General features: G+C 35.8%; 1 protein-coding gene across 1 annotated transcript in view; it reads left to right on the forward strand.

Moving 5' to 3' along the window:
* RhoGEF3 (Rho guanine nucleotide exchange factor 3) overlaps window positions 1–14,899 on the forward strand; it is a 1,152,743-nt gene that overhangs the window by 581,340 nt on the left and 556,504 nt on the right. The window contains exon 7 of the mRNA XM_073985772.1: window positions 5,331–7,198. Within this exon, the coding sequence (XP_073841873.1) occupies window positions 5,331–7,198 (1,868 nt within the window). The remainder of the gene's footprint in view (window positions 1–5,330; window positions 7,199–14,899) is intronic.

The raw sequence follows: 14,899 nt of genomic DNA on the forward strand, positions 1-14,899 counted from the left end.
TAGTCTCATTTGATTCGCCGTGAAGTTTTGCTTCCATACGAATTTTTTTGTAATTTTATAGCGGGTAAATGAACCTTTATTTTGAAAAATGTTGACTTACGTTCAATAATTTATCAATTTATTATACATTTCGCGAATATTGAGTAACATTTAACAAATATTATGCAATCTACTAACTCAAGCCACCAGATAACTTTTAAGTAGCAATTGCTCGCAGTAAAATAATTGGCGTTTTTATAATATTTGTTCTTTAAAACGAAAATAAAACCGCCATAACTTTTGTCCGCATCAACAAAAAACTGGCTCGCGAACGGATTTGTACTGGGAATTTGTTTCTTAACCAATGCACGATGGGCCAATGGCAGGTTTTTGAGGCAAAAAGTCATTTTTTCAAGTCAGCGATTGAAATCAAATAATAACGGAATTATATTCTTAACACTTTCAAACCTCCAAAACCAAAAAATTACAACCTGGCAACGATCCACGATGACATGCCAAGATGTCATAATTATCATTCCGTTTATTTCTGACATTCAGTCGTAATTAAACAATTTAAGTATTTTGGCGCCAAAACCTGATCTGTTGATATTATCTATTTTTTAAAAATGGAAAATACGGGTAATGGAATGTAAATTAAGATTATTATTAAAAGTGTAAATGTAATATTAGATGTGGTCAATAATTTGTTGTGTCAGTAAGTGATGGTTTTTGATGTAGTCTGTGGTATCGTCCATGTGTCCTTTGGAGTAGAACTTTCGGCTTCACGGTGCATTCTCGTAAAAATATGTATCTGGTGAAAGTTGACAATGTCGGCTAACAGATTTTGAAAAGAATTTTTGCGTATACTTGCGAATAAAAAAATTATCAACTTCCAGATTTCGTAAAACTTAAAAATTTGGATATTTTAAATTTTTGGTTGGAAAATCAGCGAAACCCTAATGAATGGATTTCTGCAAAATTTAATCGAGGTGTCAAAGACTACTTCATGACGGAAGTTAAAAAGCAAATTTATAATATTTGTGCACGCCTTAACCAAAAATGGATAAAAAATTGGAGGTCAAAAAGTCGTGTATTACAATTTGAAAGCTTATGGTAAGCTAGCGACACAGTATTTACGCTAGAACAAGGTAATGATAACAAGAAGAAAGGGCGCCCTAATGTGGATTATAGTGAAGGAAGAAAACTTGCTTCGAAAGTCTGCTATGAACACGGCAACAATACCAAACCCTTGATTCCTGCCGCCTCTGTTTCGGCCAATTTGTCAAAAGAAAAATATTTAAACTATGTTATATTTAAACTATGGTATCAACCAACTAAATTGAGAAAGCAATTAACGTCGACAGAGAAAATTTATGAACGATATATCCAAATCTGAACCGATTTCAATATGATGTCTCAATAATGTTTTCTAGACCAAGTTCCGTCACACACTTTAAATTTCATCACAATTGGACATATATAGCGTGATTGCTGCACGAAATACTTAAAATCGTATGAAAATATATATGGGAGCTATATCCAAATCTGAACCGATTTCGATATAATTTGGCATACTTTTTTTTCTAGACACAGTTTCGTCACATATTTTAAATTTCATCGAAATTGGACAGAATTTGCGTGTTTGTTGCACCAGATACCTAAAATCGGGTGAAAAATATATCTGGGAGCTATATCCAAATTTGAATCGATTTCAATATAATTTGGCAAACATATTTCTAGACCAAATCCTGGCACACGTTTCAAATTTCTTCGAAATTGGACAGAAATTGCGTGTTTGTTGCACGAAATACCTCAAATCGGGCGAAAATATATAAGGGAGCTATATCCAAATCTGAACCGATTTCAAAATAACTTGGCAAACTTATTTCCAGTCCGAATCCCGCCATATATTCCAAATATCATCATAATTAGACAGAATTTTCGTGTTTGGTCCATCAATTACTCGAAATCGGGCGAACATATATATGAGAGCTATATCTATATATGAACCGATATCAACCAAATTTGGCAGATTAGCTTCTAGGCCGATTATAAACATCTGCATGAAATGTTGAAGGTCTAGCTTGCCCCTGTGATTTTTTGCCTCAAAAAACGTGCAATGTACCAAAAATCTTTAATGTAGCGCGAAAAAAAATTTAACATTTTTTTTTGAAATGGAATATGAAATATTTGACAACATTTGTGATATACCCTTGTTAGAATAAATCCTGAGGGTATAAAAGTAGCAAAATATACACTGAAGATAGCATGTTGTTTGCCTACGCATATGTCAGGGCAAAAAATTAAATAAAATCTAGGCTCACGCCATTATTGCATGTTAAAAATATCACATGCTTCCAATAATATTTTCAATTAAAATAATGCACTTAATACATTAATTTCATATTCCATTTCAAAGGAAATCCTTTTTTCCTGTAGTCAATTAAATTAAAAGCTTCCTTAAGAATTTAATTAATTTAAATTTCAAAGTAAGTCTCTTAAATGGCATATACAGGCAAATTTCAACTCTTGCATGAGGTTAAATGAAGCTGTTGGGTTTTTGTGAAAAAAAGTTTACTGTTTGTGTAGTATTTGTTTATTATTACGCTCATATAGACAATGTATGTATGAATATTTATATTGGAATATGCATATACATATGTACTTAAGTGTTTTTAAAGCCACGGTATTAAGAATGGGTTCAATTTAAAATTCATTACATCATTCAACTGCATATTAATTCATTTAATTGTATACAAGCGTAAAATTCTTTATTTTTTTAATTATGTAAATGTATGAAAGTTATATTACGGTGTCCAAAATAAATTGTGTATGAATGGCATACCATCCAAAATGTTGACCTTTGGTCCAAAAAACCATAACTACAAAAAAATATTATGGCGATTGGTCAACGGTAACACATTTCACCGGATTTATTATACACCACTATGTGGGGAGGGTATTATAACTTGGTTTTGGCCAACAAGTTTATAACGCATCGAAATAATGGTCGTAGACCCATACTTACATATTCCAATATGAATGTCTCGACGAGCTGAGTCGATCTGGCTATGTGTGTCCGTCCGTCTGTCCATCTAAACCTTGTAATCACGCTACAGGTCGCAATTTTGATCGGATCATCACGAAATTTTGGGAGTTAATGGGGGTCCCATAGAGGAAGAAGCCTATTGATTTTGATGATGGTCGGATAATATTCAGGGGTCGGAATGGGCAAAAACGTATTTGGAGAAAAAGTCAACGTTTTATTTCAAAGCCAATATCTCTGTTTCTTTAAGAGGTATATCAAAAGCAACACTGGCAAGGAAAGTAGAAAATATCACCTTTACAACGCTGTAAAGTAGGCTGTCGTAGTTGGTCAAACAACAGAGATATCGCAATAGTCGGTAATGCATCCCATTTTCCGATTTTTTTTGTAGTCGCGCTGCAGGCCGCAATTTTGATCGGGTTGTTACGAATTTTTTGGGAGTTTTTGCGGGTCCCATAGAGGAAGAAGCCTATTAAGTTTGGTGATGGTCGGATAATATTCAGGAGTCGGAATAAGCAAAAGCTCATGTGGAGGAAAGTCCAAATTGTTTTCTTATGCGAATATCTCCGTTTCTGGTAGGAGTATTTCCAATGGAAGAAGAAAAGATCTCCTTTATATTGATGCAAAGTATGTTGGCGTAAGTGGGCAAACAACCGTGATATTGAAAATATCAGTAATTCCAATTTTTTTCATTTTTTGTAATCACGCTACAGGTTGGAATTTTGATAGGACAGTCACGAACTTTTGTGGCTTGATGGGGGCCCCACAGAGGAAAAAGCCTATTGATTTTGGTGATAGTCGGATAATATTTAGGGGTGGGAATGGGGAAAACTCATGTGGAGAGAAATTCAAAGTTTTATTCTTTATACCCTCAGCATTTGTGCTAACGAGGGTATATACACTTTCATGCGGGCAAAATTTGCCTCATCGAAATAATGGTTTTAGACCCCAAGTATTTTTGGACGAAATGTGTTTCAGACAATTTGGAGTCGATTTACCAATGTCCGTCCGTCTGTCTGTCTGGCTGGCTCTCAAACGGATAAATCGATTTGGTTCAAAATTTGGCTTTCACAATATTTTGTCTAAACTTAGTTTAATTTCGAAGATGGTTTATATCGGTTCACTCCTTCCGGTACCTCTCCCACAAAAGTTCGAAAATGTTCGGAAAATTTGTCCGCACGATAACTCTTGAAGGGAGAAACCGATCTGATCCATAGATGAGGAGGGTCCAATATGGATATGGTCCACGCCTTCGGATACCTCCCACACAAAATTTCGGAAAAGTTCACTTTAGGACCTACTCTCGAATCGTATTGATTTCTGTTGTAGCATACTGCGGTAAAAGTTTCATCAGGGACAAAACCATACTTCCTCAGAAAACAGCCTGAAAGGTTCAAAAAATCCCTCAGACACCATGTGTAGTGGTTGGAGCGCACGATAACTCTCGAACGGATATGCCGATTCGATCCTAAATTTGGCCTTCATAATATTTTGTCCAAACTTAGTTTAAGTTCGAACATAAGTCATATCGGTACCTCCCCTACAAAAGTTCAAAAATGTTCAGAAAAATTGTGCGCACGATAACTCTTGAAGGGAAGGACCGATTTGGTCCATGCTCTACGCATCCTATTATATCTACCAGATATAGATCAGGTTTGAATATGGAATATATTTGCCCATTCCTTCGGGTACCTCCCACACAAAATTTCGGATAAGGTCACTTTAAGACCAGCTCTTGACTAACTTTGATTTCTGTTGAAGCACTTGCAATCGCTGTCTCCATTACAACGGTAAAAGTTTTTTCAGTGGCAAGTCCATACTTCTTGGGAAAACAGCCCGAAAGTGTTAAAAAATCCATATGGCACCATATGTAGAAGCTGGAGAGCATAAGAACTCTCGAACTGATAAACCGATTTGGTCCAAAATTTAGCCTAATGGTCACGAAATTTTGGTTGCTTATGGGGGTCCCAGAGAGAAAGGGGCATATTATGTTTAGTGGTAGTCGGATTATATTAGCTAAAAGAAATGTTTACCAGTGAAAAACTTATGCTCAGAGGTAGTGGTATAGGGTATCACAGGGTCGGTCCCGTCCCGACTATTGCCTTTGCTCACTTGTCTTTATTTACATAGAAATTTGTATAGGACCAATGCTGAATTTTAACGATGTACAATAATTGGACAAGATAAGCAATCTTCACTGCCAAATGGTAAAATTAGTTTTCCTTTAAATAAATATTTTTTTTTTTATTTCTTTTAAAACATGTTCTTCAGTATTCATCGTGATTTTTTCTCTCTTTTCTTCCAGTTCTTCGCAAAAAATCCCCCTAATAACTACATCTCATACTGCAACAACAGCAATAACACAACACGAAACAGACAATTCAACATCAATAACAGCAAAACGACCAACATTACAACGTCAGGACTATTCTTGCTTGGATTCCAGTGAAGCCCAATCGGATGATAGTCATCTAACACGAGAGTCAATTACACGAGAATCACAAAATGATGAATTATCCTCATCAACGTTAGATAAAATTGATGTCAGTACATTACCATTGCCAGCATTACCGCCGAAAAAACGACGCACCAAACTCAGAGCAAGTCCATCGAAACATCACAATCGCCGTTATGGCAGTCCACAGCATCATCAGCAACAACAAACACATCAGCATCAGCAATCAACAGCAGCAGAGTTAAGAGACTGTCACAGCCCCAGCGAAAAGTCGACAAAAAGCAACGACGATTATCAGCAATTGTCGGCATTTCAGAAATACGTTGCCAAGCGACGTGAAAGCCTAGAGGCATCCTCGCGCAGTTTCAACGAGAAACTGGAAGCGCGTAGAATGCATTATCACATGGGTGGCAGTGGTGGCGGAGGATCGAGTGCTTCAACTTCAAGCGGTGCCGGCCTACACATGCCCACATATCTATTTGGTGAACACTACTATGCGGGCTCGGGGTCTCGCAAGAGCGTGGCACCTGCCAATAAGGAAGAAATTTATCTAAATAAGTCGGGTTGGGTCCAAGTGAACACAAAACGTAGTAATGATGAAAATCGTGGTTATCGTCGTTCAAATTATGGCCATCAAAATGGAGACTTGCGCAATACCATACGAGTGATACAAATCGATAATACCCGACGTTCTGATATGACACGACATGCTTTGCTGCAACATCAACATGCCATTGTGGAGCCACCGAAATTTGTTAGCAGTAAAGTAGAGGAGCTAATACAGCGGAATGAGGCACGTTTGGGTGGCACAAATGGTGGACGAGATTCGGCATTACGACCCGGTTATCGGATTGTAGATCCCCAAATAGCCAGTATACTAAATGAACGTCCCGGTTTCTTGCCTGTGAAAAATCTCAATGATCATGAATCCCCGCCTCCCATAACACCCATCCTCTCACCACCTCCTGCCTTTCAAGATAGTAGTATGAAAGCCAAGTCATTCGATCGTCGAAGAACCATTGCCAGTCGTCCCACCCCTCAACCCCAACCGACCATTGTCAACAATTGCAATTTGCAAGCAGGCAATGGCCCAAATAACAAGGGTATGGTATTTTCACGTAGCTTTGAATATGACAATCGTCGACCCACACCCACGGACACATATGTGGAGACTTTTTCACGTAGCTTTGATGGCAATTTAACCGAACGACCAGTGAAACCGGTCCCCCTACCCAGAGATCGGTCACCGAATTTTAGTACACTCACCGGTAATTCTCCAAATTATTTAAGTAAAAAAGATTCGGGTGGTGGTAGCAGTGGCAGCTTACGCTCACGCGACTCTTCACCAAAATATCAATCACCAGCCGCTTCACAATCATCATCACAATCACCACAAACACAAAAGACTACAGCCTATTTGAATACATCCGTTAAAGAAGCTCCTCCCTCGTATAGTGTGGCCAGTGGTCATCATAGTACATCACCGGTTGCCAATAGATATTCACCACGTTCTCAACACCATGAACGTTCTTCGTTTGAACGTTCCAAAAGCCACAACATTACGGGACGTTCACGAAAATCACAATTTAGTCGTACGGGAAGCGGTAATGTGGTTGCAGCTGCGGCCGTTGTTAACAATTTGAATGTGTCCAGATTTCGTAGTTTTGATACACCAATGAGTCAACGTTTGAATTCATGTGATAGTGGTGCCAGATCGGGTGAGTGGTAGTAAAATACACATATATATGTAAATTATTTTATTAACGTGATCGAATGTGGGCAAGTTAATTTTTTGGAAGTCGGGTTCAGACCCTTATAGTTTTTGGCGATGATCGTGAAATATTAAGGGGGTGAAATCGACCAAAACCAAAATTTGTACACAATTTTGTAGCGGCTCTGTAGGTCGCAATGGTAGTCTGATCGGCGCGAAATTTTATGTAAGGTTTGGGTTTACGACAAAGAAGTAGCCTGCAATTTAACGTGATGATGAGATAATATTTAGCGGGTTACATGAACCAGAACGTTTGTGTGAAAATTCGTAAAGTTTTTAGTGAAATGACCATATCTTTATTCCTGGACTATATGACTATATGTTTATTCCATGTAAGTTATATTTAGAAGAGAACGCTTGACCTTTCCATTGATGTTAATTATGTTAATGTACTTGGTCAGATAACAGGGTTACAGCCTAGCATACACAGGGATCCCTTAGTTTTAATTGTGGGTAGAGTAACCTTAATCACGCTAGAGGTCGCAGTTATACTTCAATATTGACAAATGTTTGCACGACGAGGTAATAGTTTCGATCAAGGATAGTACCAATTATTGTTGATAATGATCGGATAGTATTTAGCGGGTAAAATTGACCATAAGTTTTGTGGAAAAAATATCCAAATTTAATTTTTAATCAGTAATTTAAATTCAGGGGGCATATTCGGACAACTTTCGAAAATGAAACTTGGTTTTGACTTTTCACTTAATGCAAATTATATCAATGAAGCAGTTAGATAAAGGAACTACTGTCTAACACCACGATGCGCCTGAAACAACTTTATATGGAAGGTGCTTACACTTGAAAAGTTTTACGGATTCTTAAACTAAAATGTTCATAGATTAGAAAAATCAAAAAAGTCGCCGGAGCGCTTTTTAAATTAATCGCGATCAAAGCCCACATTTTTAGGTTTTTACCATTTTGCTTGGAAACTGCAAGTCCTATTGAAATGAGATTAGAGCAAATGTTGTAGCTGTGAAAATTCTCTACAATATTGACCTTAAAGATGTTTTCGAAGGTTTTACCATTTTTGAGATATAGAAGTTCAATTTGGGACAATACACTGACTTTATCACCTCCTTATAAAACAATGTCATGTACGGTGCGCCCTTACTAACTTTAATTGAAAACCGCTTACACCTGGGAAGTTTTTGCAGATTCTGAAACAGCATTTTTTTTTTGATAGATGAGGAAAATCCAAAAACAAGAAAACAATCAATGAATAAATTGCGGTCAAAGTTCAAATTTTTAGAGTTTTTAGGTTTTCAGGATTTTGCATGGAAACCGCAAGCCCTATCGAAATGCGACAATAGAAAATGTTGTAGAAAATTTTCACTGTTACAACATTCGTTAGTCCCACTTCGATAGGACTTGCAAAATCCTGAAAACCAAAAAAAACCTAAAAATGTGACCTTTGACCGCGAATTTTTTAAAAATCTCATCGTAGATTTTTTGTTTTTTTTATTATTTTTCTATTCTATGAACATTGTAGGTTCAGAATCTGCAGAAACTTCCAAGGTGTAAGCTCCTCCATTTAAAGTTAGTTAAGGCGCACCGTTAGTTCATTGTCCCAATCTCAACTTTTATATCACAAAAATGGTAAAACCTAGGAAAAATCTTGTAGGTAATTTGTAATCCCATTTCAATAGGACTTGCGGTTTCCGTTTTTTTTTTTTGTTTTTTTTTTTAGGAGGGTTGGCGTTTTTTGTTTGGGATGGCGACTTCTATTTTGTTTTTCAAAATAGTCAGGCTTAATCCCATGGTTTTTTTTTTTTTTTTTTTTTTTTTTAGCTGTTGGATTATACAGAATATACCAAAAACACAAAACATACTTTTTTCTGAACAAAAACGGGGTAAATGTCAAAAAGGACTATGAAAACGCGACAATATCGATTAGTTGTCAATGAGAGCCGTGCCTAAAATTTCATTTCGAAGCTGAACAAGTAAGAACGGCGTTAAATTCGGCCGGGCCGAACTTGTTATACCCTCCACCACAAGTTGTATTGAAGAAAAATGGAATAATTAGTTTCCTTTCGTGTATGAAGAAGACTTATGACCGGTTTCTCTAAGACGCACAGAGGGGAAATTTGTGTTAAAAGTTGATCAAAAGCCCTAGAAAGCTCATTTATAGACGGATTGATATATAAAATTTTGCACAAAGCATATCTTCTGTACAAGGATTAATCCTATAGAAAATAATGAAAATTGGTCCAGATTTGGATGCAGCTTCCATATATTTTCGCATCTGATATGAGATAAAAATGCACCAAAATCACTGAAATTTGACACATGCAACCTGGATTAGCCAAAAATCAAACAAATCGGTACAGATGTATATATAGTCCCATATGCATATATTTTATTCCAAATTTTATTTTTTGAAACTTACTTAAATTAAATTTTTCTCAATTCACATGAGAAAAGCCGTGAATGTTTCTGAATAATGCAAACATATTTGATAGGTGTTGGTTTAGTCTGATAAATAAGAGTCCCGGTTATAAGGCGGAACAAAATTTAGTGTGAGTAAACCTTGCAATTCCATATAAAAATATTTCATATTTTAGTTGAGAAAAATTAGATTTTTTCGGAATGGCGCAAATATGCGCAATTTTTTATGATTGAATCTGATATTTGAGACTCAAGTGCATAAAACATAAGAAGAAACTATAGTCGGGAAACGACGGGGAAATAGACTTTTTCGCTATTGAAATTGTAGTAATCTTACAAAAAATTATCATAAAAAAATTTCATAAAGAGGATATGTATCACCATTATTAAAGAGCAAAAATGTAAAATCAACCTGAAAATTTTAAACGCTAATCTTGTTCGGAGACTGTACAAAAACAATAAATCTTGAAAAACATACATTTTCGCGAAAATAACGTCATATTAATGTACACCTAATTTCTTAGTTTTCCAAAATTTATTTTTTGTTTTCAGTATGTCTGATTTCGATCGACTGCTGCATTGGATTGGTTTATCTTACAAAGTCGAGGATTGTTATAGCAAATGTAGAAAAGAGTCTGGTTGCCGTTTATCAACATTTTTTTCATAAAAAAACGATTTTCATATTTTGAGTTTTGAGCAACTTTAGGCCTATGTTTCCCCTCTGTGAGACGATTCGAATACAAATTCGTTGGTATTACAACCAAATTCCTGTTATTGTAGAATTTTTGTTTGATTGAAAATAAAAATTCATGACATATTTTTCAAACACCCAGAAGTTTGGTAGTAGCTCGAACGAATTTGAATTCGAATCGTCTTACTGAAACAGGCCATTAATACTAAATTTCAGCAATTTCGGTAAAACAATGTGAGACACCATTCTATGGGGGCTATTTCAAAACGTCGATCTATACCGACAAATTTCTGACGGAAAGTTTTTAGGCTCAAAGAAGACTAAATACCAAATTTCCTATATTTCGGTAAGAGAATGTGGCTAAAACTTAAAAAATACCGAAAATCAAGAAGTACGCTTCTATGGGGATATAGGAAGACCTATACTGATAATACTCTTCTGGAATATTTTATAACGTAATAACGAATTTCAGCCATTTCGGTTGGATATTGACGTCACAATCTTCAGTATTACGAAAATCGGGAGGCACCGTTCTATGGGGGCTATATCGAAACGTGGACCTATACCGACGAATTTTAGTCAGAAATGGGGCAATATGAAAGCGTGGACTGTTCAGACATATTTCTGGCGAACAGTTTTATATCACATTGAAGACTAAATACCAAATTTCAGCCATTTTGGTGGAATATTGAAGACACAACCTTCAAAATACGAAAAATCGGGAGGTATGGGGGCTATCTGAAGGCGTGGACCTATACCGCCAAATTTAAAGGGGAAGTTTGAGTACCCCCAACGAAGTCTAAATACCAAATTTCAGCCATTTCGGTGGAATATTGAGGACACAACGTTCAAAATACCGAAAATCGGGAGGTAGCGTTCTATGGGGGCTATATGAAGGCATGGACCGATACCGACAAAGTTCAGGGGGAAAGTTTTATACCACCAATGTAGACTAAGTAATAAATTTCAGCCATTTCTGTGTGATAATGAAGTTTAAACCTTCAAAATACCGAAAATCGGGAGGTACCGTTCTATGGGGGCTATACGAAGGTGTGGACAGATACCGACAAAATTCTGGGGGAAAGTTTTATACCCCTAAAGAGGATTACGTACCAAATTTCAGCCATTTTGGTAGGATAATGTAGCTAAAACCTTCAAAATACCGAAAATCGGGAGGTACCGTTCTATGGGGGCTATATGAATGTGGACCTATACCGACAAAATTCTGGGGGAAAGTTTTAAGGTGTGGACCGATACCGACAAATTTCTAGGGGAAAGTTTTATACCCCTAAAGAAGACTACGTACCAAATTTCAGCCATTTTGGTAGGATAATGAAGCTAAAACCTAAAAAATACCGAAAGTCGGGAGGTACCGTTCTATGGGGGCTATTTCAAAACATGGACCGATATATCCCATTTTCAATACCAACCATCCTGCAAGTAATAAAAACTTCTGTACCAAAATTTGACTCTCTTTCTTTAAAATTGCGAGCTGTATCTTGATTTCAACAGACAGACAGACGTACGGACTTACGGAAAGACGGACATGGTCAAATCGACATAGAATTTTAAGCTGATCAATAATATATATACTTTACAGGTTCTCCGACGAATATTTCGATGTGTTACAAACGGAATAACAAATTTAATTATACCCTCCATATGGTGGAGGGTATAAAAATGTTATCTTGAGGTACTTTTATAGCGGTTCGTGAAATAAAGGACGAAAATGACATTTAAGGAAGCGGGTTAGAAGGTCGAAATGTTCTACGAAAAATATCCTCATTAGATTTGACTGAAGACATGTCATATCAAAAAGAACAGCGAACAAAGATATAACACTAATTTCTGATGGCTTATAGGGTCTCCAGTGAAAAATTCATCACGCCATAACTCAAAAGTTCGACTTACGGCGGATTTGCCCTTTGGGAATCTGTATATCACAAACACAGTATAGTCTCGATAATCCGGACACCACATGTTTCGGTGATGTCCGGATTATCGAATTGTCCGGATTACCGAGTAGTATCAAAAACATATAATTTTGTGCGTTTAAATCCTTAATAAGGGAATGTTACTATACAATAAACTGACATATAAGGTAAACTAATTCATATTAAGCAAATATCACGGGTTGCGAAAATTTTATGACCGGGAGCAGCTTCCCTGGCTACCAAATTTACTTCTTATATTCAGCCAGGTTAATTTAAGTGGCATTTGTTGAGTAATTTTGTCATCTAAAACTTCTCTACACCTGGTGTACATTGATTCATAGTTTTTAAGGATATAAACTTCGTAGTCCATGTACATATATTGATTTCCCTTGTCCATGGGACATGAGCCTCTTATGACTAGTGATAGAAGACAAAATGGAATTTCAATCTATTGGCTGCATAATTACGAGAATGATATACAACAATCCAAGGTATATTTATATAAGGTAGAATTGACAATCAGCTGTATTCTTACTTTTTTGTAAAATTAGTTTTCAAAATGTATAGGGTCTTCTCATGAAATTTCGAAATTTGCTACCATAAAATATTACTTTTCATCCTAAACGTGTAATAAAAATGGCCTACGACAGTTCTGAATGCTTTATGTTTACATTTTGATTCAAATTTGTTCTATTTTAGAGGATTTTCAAAATGTATTTATGTTTTTCCTGAGAACATTTTTGAACGACCCTATTATTCAATATTTTCTTTGACGACTACTTTTCAATAACAACAATGTTGTTTTTGTACGTTTGTTAGTTGTTGTAATTCATGCATATACCTTATATGAATTTGCCTTGCAACAATCCTTAGTTACCAAAAATTTTGAATGTCAAAGAAAGAAAATAAAAGACACCATTGGCTTTTTTTATTTTTTGTTGAAATTCCTATATAAGGTCTCTACTCATTTCCCCACTTAACTAAAGTATTAATCCCAGCGTTTTAAATGATTTGAACATTTCTTGGTAAAATATTGTTACGAATGTAACTGATAGGTTTAAGCTAGTTTAGTTTAATTTCCGTTAATTTAAAAATTTGAATTGTAACGTAAAGTTTTTATTACACAGTTACTTTATTTAAGCAACAACAACTACCATGTAGAACTCTCTTCATTATTCTAGATGTTACTTTACCTTTCATTAATGTGCTTTTATTTTGTTTTGCCAGAATCATGTAATTATTGTTTAGTTTGTTACTTCTTTGCACTTGTTTGTTGTTGTAATTACGTTATTACTGTGCTTGTCGTCCAATTGTATTCCCCCCATGTATGTATGTGAGTATGGTTGTTCGCTTAGTGCAAATGTGCGTCTGTGTGTCCGCTGCACAGATTCGAGGTGTTGCCATATGCTCTAGATATTTCTCGAACAGGGAGACTATGGGATATAAATACAGGGGAACTGGCAAGGACGGAGGAGTTGTGTTTTAAGCGTTGAACTGAACAGATCGGTTAAATAAGAGCTGCGTGCTAACTAGAGACTGGCTGTGTGCTTTGTAATTAAAGTCGGTTCTGAATAAGTGTAATAAAGTAAATAAAGCATTGTAGAAACGTAATCTAAAACGAAACCTGTTTTATTTGGTACAAATCGTATCGGGGAATAAAACAACGTCTACACGGAGATTAGTTAAATCTAATTCCGTAACAATATCTTAGGAATTCATTACATGCCCCAAGGGACTTTCTCACTAATCGGAAGGCTTATGAACTAATTCCTTTAGAGGAAATGAACACGAAACATCGATTTTCAGGGAACTGGGCTACTAACACTAAGTTTTGAATATTATTGCTTAGGAAAATCATTGGACAGCATCAAGTAGTTAATTATATATAGACAATATAGCCTAGTTAACAGTGTCTATCTAGAAAATCGAGATTTGGACCGAAAACGTATTTATACACCAATTGCTTTTGTTAAGAACGAACACGTCAATGAAATAAATAAGAATCTAATGCTCAAGATAGAAAAAATATTGATGTCCGGATTATCGAGGTAAGAAAAATATATGATGACCGGATTACAGAGTCTACAATGAAAAAAATCTGGTGTCCGGATTACCGCGTTGTCCGGATTAACGAGTGTCTGGATTATCGAGACTATACTGTATTGTCAATTATTTCATATTCCATTTCAAAAAAAAATTATTTTTTTTCGCGCTAGATCAAAGATTTTTGGTATACAGGTTAAGAAAAAATTCCCCAGATCGAATCTGCTCGCGAGCCAATTTTTGGTTGTTGCGGACAATAGTTACTGCGGTTTTATTTCGTCTTTAAAAAAAAAATATTATAAAAGCGCTAATTATTTTAATGACCACAATTGTTACTAAAAAGTTCTCTCGAAGCGACTTCAGCGAGTGGATTGCATAATACATGTAAAATGTTACTCAGAATTCGCGGAATGTACACAAAATTGATAAATTATTGAATTTAAGTCAATTTGTTTCAAAATAAAGGTCCATTTAGCGGTCATAATATTACATAAAAATTTGTTGTGGATCAAACTTCACGGCGAATCAAATGAGACTAAAATCATACAGATTGGTATTATAGTTTCGATTTTACAGCCAAAATAAGCACATA

This window comes from Musca autumnalis, unplaced genomic scaffold (genome assembly GCF_047663935.1).
Source record: "Musca autumnalis isolate F117 unplaced genomic scaffold, ASM4766393v1 scaffold_4, whole genome shotgun sequence".
NCBI lineage: Eukaryota > Metazoa > Arthropoda > Insecta > Diptera > Muscidae > Musca > Musca autumnalis.